Genomic DNA, 21066 nt, shown 5'->3' on the forward strand with positions numbered 1-21066 from the left:
CTAAATCAGCGCCCAACAGTGCACAGCCTAGAAGCCGCAGACCCACAGCAGAAAAGGGGAGGCTCAGAATATTCCACAATGGCTGCTCTTCCCAATTGTCTCTAATTCATAGAAGCAATAAGGACTCCTTTTCACTCTCATAAAAGAAATCCTGGTGTATCCCAGACAGTAAAAAGAAAAACTGCCCAGTGTCAGTAACAAATGTGAAGGGGCCAGTGGCTGAGCATCAGATCTCATCCTCACTGTGAGGCCCACGAGGCTGCAGGTGGCTTGGATGGGGGCTGTGTGAGGACCACAGGGACAAGAGCCTCACAGAGACCGCACACCCTGGAAGAGGGTCAAATGCCTCTTCAAACCCAACTGAGGATACTGCACAATCAAAGGATGAGCCCTAGCCAGGCCCTGGGAGCAACTCAGTGCCCACCCACAGGTGATGGACCAAGCACTGTTCAGCGATCAAGGAGAAGGAGCCACAGATAAACCATGTGGGCGGGTCTCGAGGCTGTACGCTGCCTGAAGGAGGCAGACAGAGTCCATTCGTGAGAAATTCCAGGATGGGTGGAATGAACTCGTACAGAAGACAGTCAGGAAAGTGGCTAACGAGACGGAAATGTCCTCTACCCTGACGGGGGTGCTGGTTTCACAGCTGTATCCATTTGTCAAAATTCACACCCTGTATCCTTTTTAGTGTGACATGTATTACATGGAAATTGTACTTTACTAGAGTTGATTGAGAGAAAAACAGACGGGCTTAGAGTCTACCTTCCACGAGGCCTTTCTACACTGAGTTTTCCCGCCCCACCCTCTGCCCCCTGCCCCGCCAGCCCTTGGGCGCCAGGAGGGCTGCGCCCCACGCAGGCACTCATCCCCGGAACCCGCTCATCACCTGTGGGTTCCTTGTCTTCCACGATGACTAGAGGCTGCTCAGCTTTGGACACTTTGGGTTTTCTCCCCCTTCGAGGCTTTTTCTTCTGTTCTTTGGTGGCAACATTCTCGCTCTCGGGCACTGCAGGGGGTTCCCCCCGGGGTGTGTCCTGCTCCTTCTCGGGAGCTGCTGCCTCGCTTTGGCTGCCTGGAGGAAGGCTTTTGGCTTGTTCTAAGTGGCCCAACAGATGTTCTGCAAAGAGAGACGCGAATGCACCACCCAATTAGGAAGCCTGCCACCGTCCACACCCACCCTGGCCTCTGGTTCCTATGTGTGTGTGTTTTCAATCTTGTTTGCCAACCTTTGTATAGGCAAGTGAACTTTATTTCTACTGTTTTATTTCCTCTGCATCAAACACAACTGCTATTTTGAAAAGTAAATTAAGTGGTAAAAGCAAGGGTAGGTTCACCATGAGGGCAGTTTAGTGAAAAAAGCAGACATACACACACACATATGTCTGCAAAGCAAAAACCTGAGAAGGAGATATCAAAATATGAATGTGTCCAGGCACAGTGGCTCATGCCTGTAATCCAAGCACTTTGGGAGGCTGAGGCAGGTGGATCACATGAGGTCAGGAGTTCAAGACCAGCCTGGCAAACATGGTGAAAACCCGTCTCTAATAAAAACACAAAAAGTTAGCCGGGTGTGGTGGTGTGTGCCTGTAGTCCCAGCCACTGGGGAGGCTGAGGCAGAAGAACTGCTTGAACCCGGGAGGCGGAGCTTGCAGTGAACCGAGATAGCACCACTGCACTCCAACCAGGTGACAGAGCAAGACTGTCTCAAAAAAAAAAAAAAAGATTTGCACCCTAGACCTGTGAAAGCTCTGGGAGACGTAGCAGAAGCAAAATCAAAACACTCTGTAACAATCCAGAGTGCATGGAAGGACCACTGTAGGGGCAGGGGAGAAAAGAAGATTCCTTGCTAAAGAGCTTACCAAAACAACAACAACAAAAGCAAGAAAAGTCCCAAGAAAACTAAAAAATTAAGCAATAAGCCATCAGGGCTTCAGCAGACACATACACACAAACTCAAGAAGAATGGAATTCCTAGATAATAACACAAGCTGAGAGGAGAAAACTGGGGGAAAATACATTTAAATGAATAAAGAAGGGTTAAAAAACACATATTAAAAAAAAGCAAGGGCATGCTGAAATATAACAAGCGCTTATGAAAAATAACCAAATAAAACTTATATAAAATAAAAAGGAGACCCAAAATAAAAACACAATGTGTCATATTAAACAAAAAATTAGACACAACTGAAGAGAGAACTCATAAAGTAAAATGAAGAGCTGCAAAGATTACCCAGAATGTAGAAAAGAGACAAGGAGCTAGAAAAATATGAGCAGGAGCTAAGAAGACATGAAGTATAATATAACAAGAAGGTCTAAAACATGTACAATAGGACAAAGAGAAAATAGGGAAGGAGGGCTAAACAATGGGCAAGATAAGGGTGGGAGATTATCCAGAATGAATGAAAGACATCACTCTTCAGATTCAAGATCTGTAACAGGGAAAACAAATAAAAATAAAGACATAAATGATGACTCTGTTATAAATTGCAGAACTCCAAAGACAGAGGAGGTTTCAAAAGCAACCAAGTACAAAGCAGTGATTACCTATGAAGGAACAACTGCAATGACAGCAGACTTACCAAGAATAATAATGGAAGGCATAAAGTAGCATAACAACATCCCCAATGTGCAGAAAGAGAATAAGAATAAACGCAAAATTCAATATCCGGTGAAAACCGTTTCCAGTGCAGATGGTTAAAGAAAGATATTTTGAGACAAAGACTGAAAAGATTGCCCCAGAGGAAATTCTGAAAGGCAATAAGAGTGATTTTAGATTGAGGGTCAGAAATATAAAACAAAGGGAACTAAAGTTAAAAAAGAAAGAAAAGCCATACATAAGGAAATTAGCAAACATCATTCTAGACAATTACAAATTCAAACAGGAAAAACAGAGCAAATTAGAAAATACTTAGAACTAAAATATGGGAGGAAGAGAGCCCACACATCAAAGAGATGTATATATACTCTACTTGTTAGATGCGGCATTGTAAATATACTTATTAAATCAATTGTGTTAACTGTGTGCTTCAAATCTACATCCCTGTGATTTTTTAGTCTGATTTATAAATTAAGATGTATGTATTAAAAGCTCCCACTACAGAGGCAGATTTTTCTATTTCTCCTCGTAGATCTGCCAATTTTTGCTTATTATTAGACTATGTTATTAAGTGCATATAAACTCAGATGCACTGTATAATCAAAATGTGGAATGCAGCTAACATGGTTCTTAAGAAAAAATCATCTGAAATGCTTACATGAGAAAATAAAACAGCTGGAAAGTAATGAGTTAAGCATCCAACTTGTTAGAAAGGCACAGAATGAAAAGTATAAAAAGCAAATAATAAATAAGAGCAGAAATAAAGTAAATATACAATAAAAAGGATCAACAAAGCCAAAAGTGGGTGCTTTCAAAAGACTAATGATATTGATAAGTCTGGAAAGAAAAAATAGAGAATGCACAAATAACCAGTCCTAGCTGCAAAAGAGAAAACAGCAGCTCTCTGTAACCACTCGTCCCCACCTATTATCGCCTTTCCATTTTTTAGTATTAGATAGCATCTATTATTTAACATGGAGGAGAAGGATTTAGCTTTCTTATAGACTATACTCTCCCTCCCAAATGCTTATCTTCTCCACAATCTCACCAACATATTTATATCACTATTTTGGGGTAAATCAATAATCAGTGTATTCATAATTATGACCATAAAAATGTATTCACAACTGCACCAATATATGTTTATGATTCTTTTTTTATTTGTTTGTTTTTGAGACGGAGTCTCGCTCTGTTGCCAGGCTGGAGTGCAGTGTGCGATCTCGGCTCACTATAACCTCCGCCTCCCAGGTTCAAGCGATTCTCCTGCCCCAGCCTCCTGAGTAGCTGGGACTACAAGCGTGCACCACCATGCCCAGCTAATTTTTGTATTTTTAGTAGAGACAGGGTTTCACCATGTTGGCCAGGATGGTCTTGATCTCTTGACCTCGTGATCCGCCTGCCTCGGCCTCCCAAAGTGTTGGGATTACAGCCATGAGCCACTACGCCTGGCCTTTTTTTTTTTTTTTGAGACGGAGTCTCACTCTGTCGCCCAGGATGGAGTGCAGTGGTGCAATCTCAGCTCACTACAACCCTTGCTTCCCAGGTTCAAGACATTCTCCTGTCTCAGCCTCCCAGGTATCTGGGACTACAGGCATGCACCACCACACCTGGCTAATTTTTGTATTTTTAGTAGAGATGGGGTTTCACCATGATGGCCAGGCTGGTCTCAAACTCCTGACCTCAGGTGATCCACCTGCCTCAGCCTCCCAAAGTGCTGCCATTACAGGTGTGAGCCACCGTGTCTGGCCTGATTTTTTTGTTTTTTTGTTTGTTTTTTTGTTTGTTTGTTTGTTTTAAGTATATATAACCTTTGTTTTCTCTGGAGTCAATTAATGCCTTACTTTTTATTAATAACATTTGCTTATTTTTTTCCTGTGTTTATATTACTAATTGAGACTTAAACTCTGCCAGAAGTATAACTCTTTCCTCTACAAACACATCAGTTAATGCTCTATTTCTTTTCCTTTTTGAGTCATTCTTCCTGGAGCCCTTGCTGCTGCTCCAATCTGGACCAGTTATCTATCCTTGAACTAGAGAACATCTCTTGTCCTACAATCTCCTTCGACAGCAACCTGGGCATTCCCTTTGCTCCTTTCCCTCAAAGGATCCTCTATTGTATCCTACACGCAGTGGACATGTGCCATCTTTTCTGGCCATCCAGCACTGTGAAACATCCTTGTGATGTTTCGCCAACTTCTGAGCCCCACCTTTCCCAAAACACTCCTTTCCCAAACTCTCCTGCCCTGAATGCAGGTTTGTGCCATAGCTCTGTGAGCAATGTGAGGCTGCAGGGGGCCTGAGAACACATTTTCTGGCATGGTGAAGGCATTGGGCTTTCAGAGACAGCACAAGTTTGGCCCTGAGGCCACCGTCGTATGGGTGGCAATGTCCCTGCCATGTGGGCCTGTCTGGGACAGCCTTGTTATGGAATCCTGAGCAACAGAGCAAGACCCTGTCTGTACAATTAGACCTGTTGACATTCACCTGTAGTTCCAGCTACTTGGGAGGTCAAAAGGAGAGGATCATTTGAGCCCATGAGCTTGAGGCTGCAATGAGCTAAGATCACACCATCGCATTCCTGCCTGGGTGACAGGGCAAGACCTTGTATCGTAAAAAAAAAAAAAAAGAAAGAAAGAAAGAAAGAAAGAAAGTTTAAATTCAGAGCACTGGTGGTTTGGTTTGGAAGTTACCCAACTTGAAAGAAGCAGCAAAAATCTGTCAAATTTGATTCTAAAACTACAAAACCTCTTCAATAGCCCTTCCAACACTTCCTACACCAACTCACAAAAGGCAGCTTCACATCCCTTGAGATCAGAGAGGAAATGAGACAAATGGACACCGTTTGCCTCATTAGAACAGCAGCACTGAAAGAGCCAAGTGAAGTCCCTTCTCTGAAGGCTTGTGCAGAACCCGTCTGTCATGTGGCTCTGGGACAGCGCTCAGTGCCAGTCCGCTGAGGATACCCAAAGTGGCATGTGGCACCTCCGCCCTCAAGAGAACACACAACCCCTCAGCCCAAAAAAGAGAAACACAGTCCCTCCTATCTCAGGGAGGTGACACAGCCCCTCCCCCCCTCACAGGGACACACACACACAGCCCCTCCCCCTCACAGGGACACACACACACACACACACACACACACACATAGCCCCTCCCCCCACACAGGGACACACAGCCCCTCCCCGTTCACAGGGACACACAGCCCCTCCCCGTTCACAGGCCGGCCTTTGGGGCTGCTCCTCAGTCTCCTCCTTCCTGGGCTCTGCTTCCCACTTCTAGGCTCCTGAGCCATGGATGTTCCCAAGAAGCCCCCCAGCGAGAGGCTGCCGCAGAAGGCAGAGCCGTCACCTGGAAGGAATGCTCAGGACCCCTCCGGTAATCTGGGTGGCAGAGGCCGGGCTGCCTGAGTACCTGGCTCCAGCCCTCAAGCCTGCCTCGGTTCACTCATCCCTGAAATGGAGTCACGGTTGTACCTCATGGTGTTGACACAAGGAAGTTTCTGGAGGACCTGGCACTGAGGGGTCTTAGTCACCATCAGCCTAATTGTAAGGGGAGCCCGAGTACCACGTCTTACGTAGTTGATGACATACAAGTAGAATTTCACTGAAAATATGAAGGAATTTCTTTTTTCTTCACTCAAAACTAGTTATTAGGAAGAAACACAAATGAGCAGCAACGTCTGTCTGGCTTTGTGGAGGGGACCACCTGGCGCAAGCAGCACCCTCCCGCTGTGAAGCACATACCATGGGTCTCCATGAGGTCCAGGGTGTGCTCTGCACAAACGCGGCGTTTCTAGAAAACCCAACCGCCCTGCTCTGCTATTTATGTCTTGGTGACAAACACAAAATACTTCTCACCAAGCAGAGGGCAAAATGACACATTCGTAAATTCATTAAAGCCAAGATGAGTAGGATGTCTCAGGAACATGTGACCAGGTAGCTAAAGTCTGCTGGTGTCAGCACAGTGGCTGTCCCAGTCACTCCTCACAACTGCACTGCCTGGAACCCCACCAGGCCTGGGGCCTCTGAGCACGTTCCACATGTGACGAATGCCACAAACTGTTTCTATGTGATTCCCCCATGGTTTATTTGATGCGAGTCTTTCTTCACTACAGATTAGCCTCCTAAGACTTGTGGAAAAATCAGCTCCCTAAGAGAAATAAACAGAAAGTTCCCAGAGCACTGCAGAAGCTGGAAATGTGTTCAATTCTTTCCCGGCCACCTTAAATTGGTATCTCAACCTGAGTAGATAAAAATGTTCTGCAGGCTGGGCGCGGTGGCTCACGCCTGTAAACCCAGTACTTTGGGAGGCCGAGGCAGACGGACTGCTTGAGCCCAGCAGTCTGAGCCAGCCTGGGTGAAACCCTGTCTCTACAAAAAATATACAAAAGTTTGCTGGGCGTGGTGGCACATGTCTGTGGTCCCAGCTACTCAGGAGGCTGAGGTGGGAGGATCGCTTGAGCCTGTCAGGTCAAGGCCGCAGTGAGCCACGATCATGCCACTGCACGCCAGCCTGGAAAACAGAGCCAGACCTTGTCTCAAAAAAAGAAAATAGTGTCTGTCAGATAAAGAAACAATGGAAAGGGCTGTCAAGTAGAGACAACAAAGGCAAGAGTGCACAACACATGCCATGGCTGGCTCCTGGCCCCTGGCCCCTGCCAGTGCTCCAGAGTCAAGGCGCCCAGCTGAAATGCAACTTCCCAACCAGGAGGAGGGAGGAGTGAGGCCTGCAGGGGTCGGGGGTGGGAAGCGGGACTGCCCAGAAGCTTTAAACCCTGAGAAAGCCTTGGTTCTGGCGACTACATTGTGGGGCAATGGGGCAGACAGGACAAAGTCTGGGACATCCCGACAGCCGCAGACAGATGACAGCGTAAGTCAGAGAGAAATCGACACAGGAGTTTTACAACTGGGGCTCCCCACACGTCCTCCTTACCATTGAGGAGCTGCAGCTCCAGGAAGGTGGCAGAACACACTTTACACGCCCACTGGCTGGGCTCCGACTCCACGGGGGCGCTGTTTTCTGGGGTGCCTGCAGCTTCAAAAGACATGAGAGGAGAAAAAGGTGACCCCCAAGCAGCTCATATGTCTCCATGAATCCTGGCACAGCGGAGAAGGGGTGTGTGCTGAGAGGCGGTGATGACAGTGATGACGGCAGCAGACGGGCCTGTGGTCACTCCACATGACAGACACCATTTTCAGAGCTTTACACACATGGCTGATACGGTCGTGTGACTGTCCCCTTTTCACAGATGAGGCAACTGAGCACAGAGACACGCCTGCTGCAGGGTCACCAGTCACAGAGCTGAGAACTCCTCCAAGAAGCCAGTCCAGAGGGACCAGGCTCATCCCTTATATGACTTCATGAGAAAAGTGCATTCCTCAAGAACCAAGTGTAATTCCTCATCTCTCACTGGCTCATAGAATAAGAGACAGTGGAACCCAAAACGGCCAGCCAGTGGCGCCCCCGTGTGTGGCTGGGCTGCTGCTCCCGCCCAGCGCTATCCAGCAGAGCTTTCTGTGGATGACTGACGTGCTCCACAGCTGGTATCCAGCAAGGCAGCCACTAACCAGATGTGGCTCATGTTCCAGGAAATAAGTGTTTAATTTTACTAAGTTTGAACTTAATTTTAAATAGGCACCTGAGGTAGGGGGCCGCTATCCCAGGAAGTACCTCTATCCCTCAGTCCATGCCACACAGGAATCTGGGAAGGGAGAGCTAAGCTGGGGGTACATGACATGCGGTGTAAGCCTGGCTATAAAGAGAACTACAGGCACCTTTTAACAAAAAAGTCACTGATGCTCTTGTGCAACCTACAATTGGGAGGCGTTTTAAGTGAGCGTACCATGATCTGGCCCAGGCCAGTTTCTCTACACCTCGTCTGGCAGCTCTGGGCGCTGGCCCAGGGCAGGACCCCTGCCCATCACTTCGACTCTAATCACGATACAGCCTGCATTGAAGTTCATTACCCACGGCAAACTCCAGGGGCCACTCACAAAGACAAACTCCTGGGTCTTTAAAAAAATAATCCAGAAGTACAACTGCATATGCATTCAGCACTAGAAAAAAACATGTATCTTTTCATATCCAAAACCAGCACTAAGGATGCAATGAATGAAGGAAAAAGATATAGGTTACTGCTATCACCCTGTGCATGCATGTTCTGAGTTTTCATAAGATAACAAGAAGAAAGAGGCATAAATGCAATATGAAATTTTTTGTCAAACTAAAAATAAATAAAGAGCAGAAAGAGGTGTGGGGGGCACCCTGCCAGCAGGGCATTTTTCTGGGACACCCCATCCCCACCAGCTTCTGTTCCCTTTTACGCTTGCTCTCTGAGAATCCGCTGCTTGAAGAATCCCAAAAGATCAAGGACAAATGGAAATCAGAGCCAAATTCCCATTTCCCACTCACCTTCCCAAACATACACGGGTTCCAAAGAGAGAAAAACACTCGCATGTGAGTTTCAGAAAAAGAGGACAAGGGCCCAGGTTAGCTGGAAGCCACCACTTCTGAATAAGGGGAATTTCTTCAAATCCACATGGGCCATTGTCTCCAGCAATAAGCCTCCACACCCCCACGAGTGTGGGTTCTCCTCAACTTGGCACTCTGCTGCTAGGTAAAGAGGACTAGAAAAACTTGTCATGACGACTGCCCGCTCATCAAGAGAAGCACTCAGGATTTTCCGAATAGTAATTGTAAAAGATAAGAATTCTTAAGAAGAAAATATTAGTTAACAGTCAGAAGGCAATTCTTGACTGCCAATCACTTAAATATCCAACAAAAGAGAAGTGTCTCAGCAAAATCTAACATCATACAGCTTTAAAGTGATGCCAGAGATAGTAACAGTAGGAAAAAGGCCTAAGATGTGGTGAGCCAGACTGTGCACGCAAAGAAAAGTAAGCAGTAAGATGGGAGGTGCAGCTAGAGCTCCGCTATGCAAACATGCAGAGTTTAAAACAAACAAACAAAAGGAACAGCAAAGCTACAGCACAGCAAACAGCCTGGCATTCCAGTGGGCGGGGCTGACTGCAGGGCCGCACGAGAGAACTTCCTGGGATGAAGTTGAGGTCTGTAACTCAGCTGTGGTGGTGCTTATACAACTGTAGACACTCAAAAGTCTCTAAACTGGCGGGAACACTGGCTCATGCCTGTAATCCCAGCACTTTGGGAGGCCCAGACGGGTGGATTACTTGAGGCCAGGAGCTCAAGACCAGCCTGGGCAACATGGCAAAGCGCCGTCTCTCCCAAAAAATGCACAAATTAGCCAGGCGTGGTGGCATGCGCCTGTAATTTCAGCTCTTGAGAGGCTGAGGCATGAGAATTGCTCGAACTCGGGAGGTGGAGGTTGCAGTGAGCCAAGATCACACCACTGCACTCCAGCCTGGGCGACAGACTGTCTTAAAAAAAAAAAAAAAGAAAGGCCTCTGAACTGTACACTTAAAATTGTTGAGTCTTACTGAATGTAAACTATATGTCATCAGTGCTGGTTTTTAAAATACAGGGGCCAGTGAGGTGGCTCACGCCTGTAATCCCAGCACTTTGGGAGGCTGAGGCAGGTGAATCACTTCAAGTCAGGAGTTCAACACCAGCCTGGCCAACATGGCAAAACCCCATCTCTACTAAAAATAAAAAAATTAGCTGGGCATGATGGTACATGCCTGTAATCCCAGCTACTGGGGAGGCTGAGGCAAGAGAATTGCTTGAACCGGGAGGTAGAGGTTGCAGCGAGCTGAGATTGGGCCACTACATTCCAGCCTGGGTGACACAGCAAGACTCTGTCTCAAAAAAATAAAATGAAATAAAAATAAAAAATACTAGAAAATGCGAATCAAATGGCAACAACAGTTGAGTTAGAACAGTGATGCTATATGCGACTGAACAGTTTCCCCAATGTTATAAAATGTGTTTGTATTTTACTCTTTTCACCAGAAAGGTGATTTTGAAAATTTTCTCTCTTTGGAACCCATGTGTGTTTGAGAAGGTGAGTGAGAAATGGGACTCTGGCTCTGATTTCCATTTGTCCACGATCTTGTGGGATTCTTCAAGCAGCGGATTCTCAGAGCGAGTGTAAAAGGGAACAGAAGCTGGTGGGGACGGGATGTCCCATAACAACGCCCTGCTGGCATGGTGCCCCCCCACACTCTCCTCCTGGTGCCCCCCCACACTCTCCTCCTGGTGCCCCCCCACACTCTCCTCCTGGTGCCCCCACCACACTCTCCTCCTGGTGCCCCCACCACACTCTCCTCCTGGGCCTCATGCTCTCTCCCATGAAGATCCAGGATGTTTCTTCGGCTGCCCCCCTCCATCTGTCAGCAGGTTCAGGTTCTTGTAAAGAAAGAAAATCAATCTTAATGTGAGCTCGAGAACAAGTTAAGGCCAGGCACAGTGCTTCACGCCTGGAATCCCAGCACTTTGGAAGGTGGGAGGATTGCCTGAATCCATGAGTTCAAGACCAGCCTAGGCAACACAGTGAGACCCATCTCTACTAAAAATAAAAATTAAAAAAATTAGCTGGGTGTGGTGGCACATCCCTGTGGTCCCAGCTACTAGGGAGGCTGAGGTGGGAGGATCACTTGAGCCCACGAGGGCATTTGCAGTGAGCCACGATCATGCCACTGCACTCCAGCCTGGGCAACAGTGCCAGACCCTATCTCAAAAAACTACAAAAAAAGAAAAAGATGGAACTAGAAAAGTAAAATCCACTACCAGAAAAAAATAATAAGTTACTTTTAAAGGGATGTGTTACTGCTCCTTCAGTACAAAACCAAAGTTTTCTCTGTATTTAGAAGACGGCGCCACTGATCTGCAAAACTGACTGATTTCTACACAAAGATGCATGTTTGGAGCAAATCAAAGAGACAGAATTAAGTCAATGAGTCTTAGGATTTCTCACGCCCACCAGGAAAGACTCAGCCACCACAATAAGTAATTTACAGGAAGACGGTTCCTGGGTTCGTCGGCCGCCAATACGGTTCTAGGAGCACACCAATGGCCCCGGAGGCCACTCACATCACTCTGCCTACTCCCACTGGGCCAGAGGTACAACAATGCCACAAAAGGCCTCCTTTTCTCCCACCATGCAGCAGCGTTCTCTCTGGGAGTGTCCACCCCAGAGGGCACGTCACTGAGCAGGCGTGGGATTACGCAGTTACCCTAGAACTCCAGGCCTTCACGTATACAGTCTGAACAGTGAGAACTGGGCAAGCAGCCAGCTTTCTGATGTTTCTAGCCTCTCTTCGAAGGTCTTGTTATCTATCGAGATACTCATTTCTGAGACGCAGGCAGCGTTGGGCTCCAGTGCATAGCTTCAGCTGGGTGAGGTGCTCGACACACACTCAGACTCTGGTGGGCCCTGGGTGCATTGGGCGGGCAGGGCTCTAGAAGAGCCACTGCCTAGAGAGGGACCCCTGGCAGGGTCAGGGAGGAGGGGCTCAGGGGAAGGAGCCAGATAGGTGGCAGAGGGTGAGAGGCAGTGTGTGTGTGGCGGGGGCGCTGACGCGGCTGCAGAGGGTGACAGGCAGCGTTGTGTGTGAGGAGCGGGTGTTGACGCGGCTGCTGGCTTGCCGTTTGAACAATCAGCAGGTGGACCCCAGGGAAAGTTCCCCAGGGCAGCCGGCAGCACTTCAAGGGCCAAGCCAGAGCTCAACAGGGGGCTCTCTCGGGAAGGAAAGGGAAGGAAGGACCCAACCAGCCAGTGAGTGGAATCGCGATGTTCACTACCTCTCCAGAAATAACTGCTTGCCATTTGTCCCCAAACACAAGTGACCATCCTAAAAAGCATTTCTGAAATCTAAGAGTAACTAAGTTGTTTATTTATTTCCCCAATTAAAAACCTTGTTTAGGTTTAAGCTATGCTCAGGTGACCATATGTTCCCATTTACACAGACTGTCCTGGTAGAATTATTACAAGTGTCCTTTTATTCTGAGAGGTTTTAGGGAGGAATGGGAATTACCCTAGGATCTCCGAAATCAGGAGGCGACTCTGTTCAACACCACAGTCCCAGGCTGACTTCATTTAAATCTATTGTTTCAAACTCAGCTCCAGATTGAAGGGTCTCCAGCAGGTAAAATGAATACGAAACACCTGTAGCTCCAATAAGGCGTGGCAACCTTTGCTTTGACCTTAGCCTTGAGGGTGGTGAGGGCATCCCCCAGGATACAAGCTGACAAGGGGGTAAACGGCCAAGACCAGCATCTCAGAACCCAAACCCCGGCGTGGCTGCAGTCTGGGCTGGCCGTGGGCACACGTGCTGCCAGCTGCCTAGGCCTTCAAGAATTCCAGACACAAGGAGCCCAGGTCCCGAAGATCACAGTTAATTGGGCTCCGCTCAGAGAGCCCAGCCTCGCAGGACTTGGAAATGGCCCCTGACCCAGCAGGCACCACCACGGGGGCCTCCCTCGTGCTGGGCCAGGCCAGGCACCTGGTTTTGGCAAAGCCACGAGGGTGGGGCTAGGAGCAGCTGGGTGAAGAGCAGTGGGTTTCTCCAAGTTCTTTTTGTCCTTTTCATTCTTAAACAACTCCCCACAAAGCCACAGTCTTTCTCTGGGAAGGGTGCGAAGCCCCCAGTACACTCAGCTCACTTTACCAACCTGGCCGAAGAGGACGCCGCCACCGCTGCAGGCCCTAGAGGGAGCCGCCCGGCCTGGCTCCTCACCAACCCTCCCCAGCAGCATCCCCAGTGGCCCCTCTCCACCCAGCCCTCACATAGCCCATAGTGGGTTCAATAGTGGCTCCCCAAAATTCACATCCACCTACCACCTTTGGGAGAGGATGTGTGCGGATGTCATCAAGTTAAGGTGAGGTCATGCTGGATTGGGGAGGCCTGAATCCAATGACGGGTGGTCTCATGAAGAGATGACACAGAGACATGGGAGAGAAGACAGGCAGAGACTGGAGTAACACAGCCATAAGCCAAGGGACGCAAAAGGCTACTGTGCCAGCCACCACCAGAGGTTGGGGAGAGTCCCGGGACAGATTCTCCCTCAGGGTGCCCAGAAGGGACCAGCCCTGCTGACACCCTGACCGTGGGCGTGTGGCCTCCAGCACTGCGGGAGGCACATTTCTGACGCGAAGCCACTGGGTTCCTGGTGTTTTATGGGGGCAGCGCAGCGCCGGGACACTCCCACACAGCCCGTCGCAGACCTGGGATTAGGGACAACCAGGGGCATTTTACAAAGCCTCAATCATACTGACAAACAGGACAGACCAGAACCTTCCAATATGTTAAGAATCTTAAGCTACCGAGCTACTAATATTTTGGATTACACTGCATTTATAAAACAAGGAAACAATGCTCGTATGAGAATCAGGTCATTTGGGAGGGGGGTCAGGAGAGTCAATATCTATTTTGCCCCCTTGAGCAAAGAATCTTCAAGGCAACATTAAATAACATTTGCTCCCCTGGGTAGTGTCAGCTTCGGCAATATGAAATTGCTGTTTTGCAGGTCAAAAGACATCAAATACCAGGAATTTCATAGAGTTTCTTCAGGTTTTATGAGGAGGATCTATGTCAAAGAGACCCATAACATGGATGAGAAGGATTTAAAGTTCAGCAGCCCCGCCTGATGGGCAAAGTGATGCCCCGACCCCGGCTTAGCGGGACAGGCACTGTGACCCGCTTTTCCAGCAGGAATGCTAGATTTGGGCAGATCACGCACATAACCTTCACTAGGGCTTTCTTTGAACATGCATGCGCACACACACAGGTACGCACACGCGCGCACACACACACTGCCCCCAAATCTGGGAGGAGGCCATTGCACGGCGAGCAGCAACACTGGAGCCGGGTGCCATGGACCAATCCTGATTTCTTCATCTACTCCACTGTGACCTGGGGTCAGTTCCTTAACCTCTGTGTGCTGTTTCCTCCGTCCAAAGACAGGGCTAGTACCCCAGCCTCATAGGATTAGGAGGATGGGTCACTCACTGCACGTAGCCCCCAGGGCAGAGCTAAGCAGTCATGCGCCATGTGACAAGGTTTCAGTCAAAGACAGTGGTCCCATGAGATTCTAATACAGTATTTTTCCTCTATTACCTTGTCTATGTTTACATAGACAAATACTGACCATGTGTTACAGCTGCCCACAGCATGCAGTACAGTCACATGCTGGACAGGCTGGTAGCTAGAACAGGCTACGCCATACAGCCTGGGTGTGTAGCAGGCCAGGCCATCAAGGTGCGCCAGTGTGCGCTCTACAATGCGCTAATGACATTGCCATCGCCCCAGGACACATTTCTGAGAATGTATCTCTGTTGCTAAACGCTGCCTCACTGTGTTAACTTGTGTTACATCCACGTGCCCAAACTGACCAAGGATGTTTAAAACAAGCAGAAAGACAGACCCGACTCTCCGCTCCTCCACTCTCCGCATCCCAGCAGCTGGCCCAGCCCAACCCATCTCATCAGTGTGGGGGCAGCACAGAGCCAAGGGACCATAACCCCTTCGGCGAGGCACAAGGGAAGGGGGGCTCCGGATCGGGGGCCGCCACGTACCGTGGACGCCAGAGCCGGCCTGCTTCAGCATGGGCTTGTCCATCTTCTTGGCATAGAAGGCCGCATACCACACGCGCAGCTCGGTACCCGGGGGGATGTCTCTGGAGGTGGTGAAGTACACGTCGCTGCCGTGCTGGTAGGCCGTCAGGTTCTGGTGCTCGGCCTCCGCTGCTGGCCGCACCAGCATCATCCAGTTGCAGTCATCCTCGTTGGAGGTGTCAAAGCACACGGGGTGCCCGTCCTTCTGGAACACCTGAAGGTGAGTCGGCCCATGGAGAAGCCGGGGAAATGGCTGATTACCCATCTGCGTATCAGCGTGTGGGGGGCAGGTGCTGAGGAACCCATCTAGACAGTGCCACGTCAGAGGCCATAAGGGCTCCTGTACGGGATGTTGAGGTGTTTACAATGGTGAGGAGGGTCACAGGTAGACCACGTGGTTTGGACGGGTCAGGTTAGTCACAGGCAAAAGGAAGCAGCAGACACAGCCAGCGGTCTATGTGTCATTGGGATACCTGAGTGTTACTCACGGCCCAGGTGCGGAACTCAAGTTCTAATCAGGTTCTAGTGGGCATGGGGACACCAAAGTTCTAGTCCTGGTCCAGGTGGGCTTTGAGCTACCTGAGCTTCACTCCCAGTCCACGTGTCACGGGGACACCTAAGGCTCTCCAGATGGCCCACTGGGAACTGGGACACAGTTCTACTCCCAGCTCCGCCACAGGGTGCTGGGCTCCTCAGGCTTTATGAGCTGCCTCCCCATCTATCAAACAGCACTACTGCTTTATGGATTAAATGCAGGCAGGCAGCAGGGAGAAAAACTTACATATTTTGAAGTTCAAATCAACCACATGACTATAGGAGGGTTTTGTTCCTTATTTTCTGATGTCATGGTCTCTTCCTCCCTGCAGGAAGAGAGCTCTCCCCTCTCCTAAGCTTTTCCTAGAGAGGCCTCTCCAAAGACGGAGCCCTTGGAAGTGAGAGGCAGGGGTGGGGGACCAGCAGGCACCTAATGACCACCAGCTGCTGAGGAAGTCGTGCTCCCAGCTGGCGGCACCCTCTCTCTGGTGGGCACAGAGGAGCTGAACGCTGGTGCATGCACTGAGAACAACCCAGTACCAGGCGATGACCTTCAGAATCGCGTAGCTGAAGGACCACCAAAATGGGCACAAAAGACTTCTTTAAAGGGGCCTCGCCCCCAACCGTGCACCCACACCGACTGTGTACATCGACCGGATGGGTGCTGCAAAGGACAGGCAGGTAGCCAACGGCCTTTCTGAGGCTGTTTTAGGCATTGTTACATATTTCTTCAACTTAAAACAGCCTTTTCTTTCCTTCCTTCCTTCCTTTCCTTCCCTCCCTCCCTCCCCTCCCTTCCTTCCTTCCCTCCCTTCCCTCCCTCCCTTCCTTCCCTCCCTCCCCTCCCTCCCTTCCTTTCCTTCCTTCCCTCCCTCCCCTCCCTTCCTTCCTTCCTTCCCTCCTTCCCCTCCCTCCCTTCCTTCCTTCTTTCTTTTGTAAACAAATCAAGTGCCTTTCCTTTTTCCCCCCTTTTTGCTGAAATCTGCCTTACAAGCTCAGCTTTCCAAAGGACTTCCAAAAACCCAAGCTTGTTGACTTCATCTGCCTGTCCTAAGACAAGCAGATCCATTTCAAGGGTCTCTAAGAAAAGTTTGCTGACTAACAACCCATTCCTCATTTGTTTATTTCACAGATATTTCTGAAGACTGGCTGGCTTGGGGTACGATACAGAGGGCAGGCATGGCAACAGTCAAAAACCAGCCTCGCCTGGCCTCATAGCCTTCCAGAGGGCTCATTTTTTACTTATTCTAAAGCCTGCCTTGCAATTTACATACATCTTAGTTTTCTCGAGTTCACGTCAAAGTAGAGAACCACTCTCTTCTCTCAGTCTGATGTGCTTTTTAGAGCGGCCAAACTTCATACTATTGCCCAATGTCTCATCACTGCCTAAACAAACACCTTCCCTTTGAAAGAGGTTTGCAAACGACCACACGCTCTGCACAGGTGTGGAAGTAACTAGAGCGATGGCCCCTGCAAGACGCTGCCTCGTAAAGCCTGCGACAGCAACGGAGGTCGTAAGACAGCTGGAGTCAGCATTTGGGTTTCTCCTGCATATGTCTTAAACACACTCTTTAGTGTTCTGCAAAATTGAAAATTACAAAATACTAACTTAATATCGATGCTCTTGCAATGTAAAAAGAAACATTTTCTTGGAAATTAAGCAGACCTACAATATTTAGAGCTGTTTTCGAGGCATTTATAAATCATGGAAACTCAGTGGTCCCTGCTCCCCATTCCCACATGGGAACGCCAGAAAAACACCCAGTTCCTGAGCTCCTGTTTGGCAACAGCCTTTACCTTCAGGGGAAATGCAGACTCCTTTTCCCATTTGGCGACCCTCCTGGACTCAAAGGGACCGAACTGTGTCCGCTTGACGAGCTGAGTGATGGCGAACACCCCCTCGGCTCCGTCTTCCAGTCGTCTGATCTCCAAGTTGGGAGGAAGGGATGACCTGGAAATGGAAAACAAGACTCAAAAGAGAGCACTCACACCCAGGGACCGACTCGTTAAGATAACCTAAAAGCTCGCCCTCACTGACCGCCAGGGGTCTTCGGAAATAAAATTCTCCAGGTGATAAAATAGAAGCCTTCCAGGCCAGGCTTGGTGGCTCACGCCTGGAATCCCAGCATGCACTTTGGAAGGCCAAGGTGGGAAGACTGTATAAGCCCAGGAGTTTGAGACCAGCCTGGGCAATATGGTGAAACCCTGTCTCTACAAAAAATACAAAATATTAGCTGGGCATGGTGGCATGTGCCTGTAGTCCCAGCTACTCGGGAGGCTAAAGCAGTAGGATGGCTGAACCCAGGAGTCTGAGGCTGCAGTGAGCCAGGATTGTGCCACTGCACTGTAGCCTGGATGACAGCACAGGACCCTGTCTCAAAGAAAAGAAAAAAAACAACAGAAGCCTTCCTAATACGTGCTGAATGATAACTGAGACTGAGGTTGTGATGATGCCCTCGGGCTGTGGCAAACTACCCATAATCTTGTGGCCTTAGCTACACGAGGCCGACCACAGGGCCCTGGTGAGATTCACCCAGAGCACACCATGGCGGGGCTGTGCACTGAAGGATGGGTTTAATTCCCCGTGGGAAAGACAGTGCCAACAGGTGCATCCCTGGCAGGGCTGCTATGGGACAGAACAGGGTCAGACTGGTATGGGGTCCAGCGATGGAGGGGGGACCACAGGGAACTTGCTGCTGAGGAGCCATATGAAGAGCGCCCCGAGAAAGACGCAAGGGCCATGGAAGTCCCAAACAGAAAGGGTTTCCAGCCAAGTGGAGCGGGCCAGTTTCACTGAGGATGTGACCTCTTTAACTGAAGTAGAAGAATGTCAAGGACGGGGGTCTGGGGAGGAAGGCATAGAAGCCGGGACGAGCCCAGGACACGTCCAGGACAGAGGTGGACACGGGGTGTCCAGTGCACAGGCCCCTCAGACAGAGGCAGATATGGAGTCCCCAGAGCACAGGCCCCTCGGACAGAGGCGGACATGGGGTGCCCAGAGCACAGGCCCCTCAGGGCGGGCAGGAGGCCGCTGAGACAAGGAGCTAGCACAGAGGGTCTGACTGCAGGACCAAGAGTTTCAGCTGAATTTTCATGGGCAACAGGCAGTCCGTAAGGGTTCTGGGGAAGAGGGGGGTTGATGGGAAGAGGGGGGTTGATCCGCTGTCTACTTTAGGCCAAAACATTAATCTCTTTGAGTCACACTAAGAAAAAAAAAATAAATGAACGGTGTTGTGGGGCAGTGAGGAGGCTCCTGGAAACAGTTCTGGACAGACGGCGACCACCTGTGCAGCAGCAGCACATGCCAGGTACCATCACCCACAACACCACAGCCACCCCACGGGAACTGCCATCCTCTACAGAGGCCACCGAGGTCCGGAGAGGAGTGCCTTGTCCAAGCTCACCTGCCCTGGGCCACCAGGTGGCACAGCCTCCCCCAGGTGAGGGTGGAACGGCAGGGCAGCTGCTGCCCACTGAGCCGCCTCACCAGGCCTGCAGGGACTGCTTCTGGAAGCTGCTGTGGGTCAGCCCTGTCCCTGTCCTCATAACCCCGCATCCCCTGCCCCGCCTGGGTGTGCACGTGTCCGCTGGCAGGGCAAGACCTGGAATGCAGAGAGAAGCCAACGAGCAGACCTCCAGCTTGGCTGCTGGTGCTCAGCACGTCAACCACCTTGGCGAGTCCACTCTTCTGCAGCCTCCACACACTGTGTCGGGAACAGCTGGGCTCCAGCTAGGAACCCTGGAGTGGATCAAAGAAACTCACTCTGGAGCTTTGAAGCACGTGTTTTGGTGTGTCCCGGCAGCAACGCTGCTCAGTTCACAGTGGGAGCGGAATCGCTGGCTCTCACTCAGAGTGCCTCTGTTCTCCCTCAGGCTCCTTCCTCCCCGTCTGCAGACCCAAAGGCCGCTAGGCTCCTGCCGCAGCTGGCATATGGAAGGCCCGGGAGCTCACGGCGGTCACTCACCTTGCCCTGCTTAACACAAAGGAGTCTTTGACCATGACCACTGGGCCCAGCTCGGGACATTCGGAGTCGTGGTACTGGCTGCAGTCTTCACACCCTGCAAGCAGACATCCGGGCATTAGAGCACCCGGGGAGGGAGACACCTAAAGAACACAAACCTGGGAAATGGGGACCCTGGCCCCATGAGGGTGACCCAGAGTCATGAGACACATGCATGCCGACACTGCAAAGACAAGCAAGGGAGGGTGCACTGGATGGCACAAGGCCTGTGTCCCGAAGGCCTCTGTCAGCTCTCGTGCACACATGAGGAGTGCAAAGGCAGGACACGCCCCCAGGGAAAGCTCTAGCTCCGCCGCACACCTCAAATCAAGCACGGTCACCTCCATGGTGACGAAGACCGAGACCCTCCCCAAAGAATGAGCATAAATGAAAATGGCCAATGTTAGCGGGTTCATCCCTCCTGCCTAGCCCTGGATTACTTTTCTGAATCAAGTGCTACCCCCTGCAAAGTGCCCTCGGCCAGAAGTTCTGAGAAAGGTGATCCTATTAAAACCATACCCCTGTAGTGTACTGCTTATGAAATAAATGTTTCATAGGGAAATTTTAAATATATAGCTTTTCCATATTATAAAAACCAAATGTAGACGTGGCTTTGCCCAGACAGCAAGCGCCATGCCCATCTGTGTTCTATGACATAGGGCTGGTCTCGGACCTCGGACAGGTCCCTGAGTCACTTACAGATAAACATGATCTCTTCGCTCCCATCTTCAGCCATCTCTGACACCTGTCAGGACACAAGAGAGCCTCATTAATGACAAGCTCTTACCAAAATACTTTTGTTTTGTTTTTGAAATTGAGCTCCCTCTGTTGCCCAGGATAGATAGAGTACAGTGGCAGGATCTTGGCTCAATGCAACCTCTGCCTCCCAGGTTCAAGTGATTCTCCTGCCTCAGCCTCCTGAGTAGCTGGAACTACAGGTGTGAGCCACCACACCCAGCTAATTTTTGTATTTTTAGCAGAGACGGGGTTTCACCATGTTGGCCAGGCTGGTCTCAATCTCTTGACCTTGTGATCCACCTGCCTCGGCCTCCGAAAGTGCTGGTATTACAGGTGTGAGCCACAGTGCCTGGCCTCTTACCAAAATAATGTTTAAAGACAATTCCTACTAAAGGCCTCCTCCAGCCAGTATAGGGACATTACGTGGTGTTCTAAAGAGAGCACACAGTGGGGTCTCCTCTTATTGTGGGATGGGGCTGGGGTCCCTGAAACATCTTCTCACCTCAAATAATGTTATTTTTGATAAAAGCAATGGATTTGAATGGCCTCATGAACTCAGACTTTCATCTTTTCATATTAGCCATCAATTTCCATTTTTAAAACAAATATATCACCTTTTTTTGGTGACAGGGTCTTGCTCTGTCGCCCAGGCTGGAGTGCAGTGG

At 49.8% G+C, this 21066-nt stretch overlaps 1 protein-coding gene across 8 annotated transcripts in view; it reads right to left on the minus strand.

Moving 5' to 3' along the window:
• The window catches only part of PRDM15 (PR/SET domain 15), an 80139-nt gene that overhangs the window by 40405 nt on the left and 18668 nt on the right, over window positions 1-21066 (minus strand). For 4 of the 8 annotated variants that reach the window (XM_016938572.3, XM_016938571.3, XM_016938568.4 and 1 more), the window contains exons 2-7: window positions 20363-20408; window positions 19628-19721; window positions 17460-17613; window positions 15090-15342; window positions 7529-7630; window positions 887-1117 (exon numbers count right to left, since the gene is read on the minus strand). In XM_016938572.3, coding sequence (XP_016794061.1) covers window positions 887-1117; window positions 7529-7630; window positions 15090-15342; window positions 17460-17613; window positions 19628-19721; window positions 20363-20399 — 871 coding nt within the window. In that variant the 5' untranslated portion in view covers window positions 20400-20408. The remainder of the gene's footprint in view (window positions 1-886; window positions 1118-7528; window positions 7631-15089; window positions 15343-17459; window positions 17614-19627; window positions 19722-20362; window positions 20409-21066) is intronic. The other 4 variants (XM_063803545.1, XM_016938570.3, XM_063803547.1 and 1 more) reach the window with 1 other exon arrangement.

The sequence above is a fragment of the Pan troglodytes genome, chromosome 22 (genome assembly GCF_028858775.2).
Source record: "Pan troglodytes isolate AG18354 chromosome 22, NHGRI_mPanTro3-v2.0_pri, whole genome shotgun sequence".
Lineage (NCBI taxonomy): Eukaryota > Metazoa > Chordata > Mammalia > Primates > Hominidae > Pan > Pan troglodytes.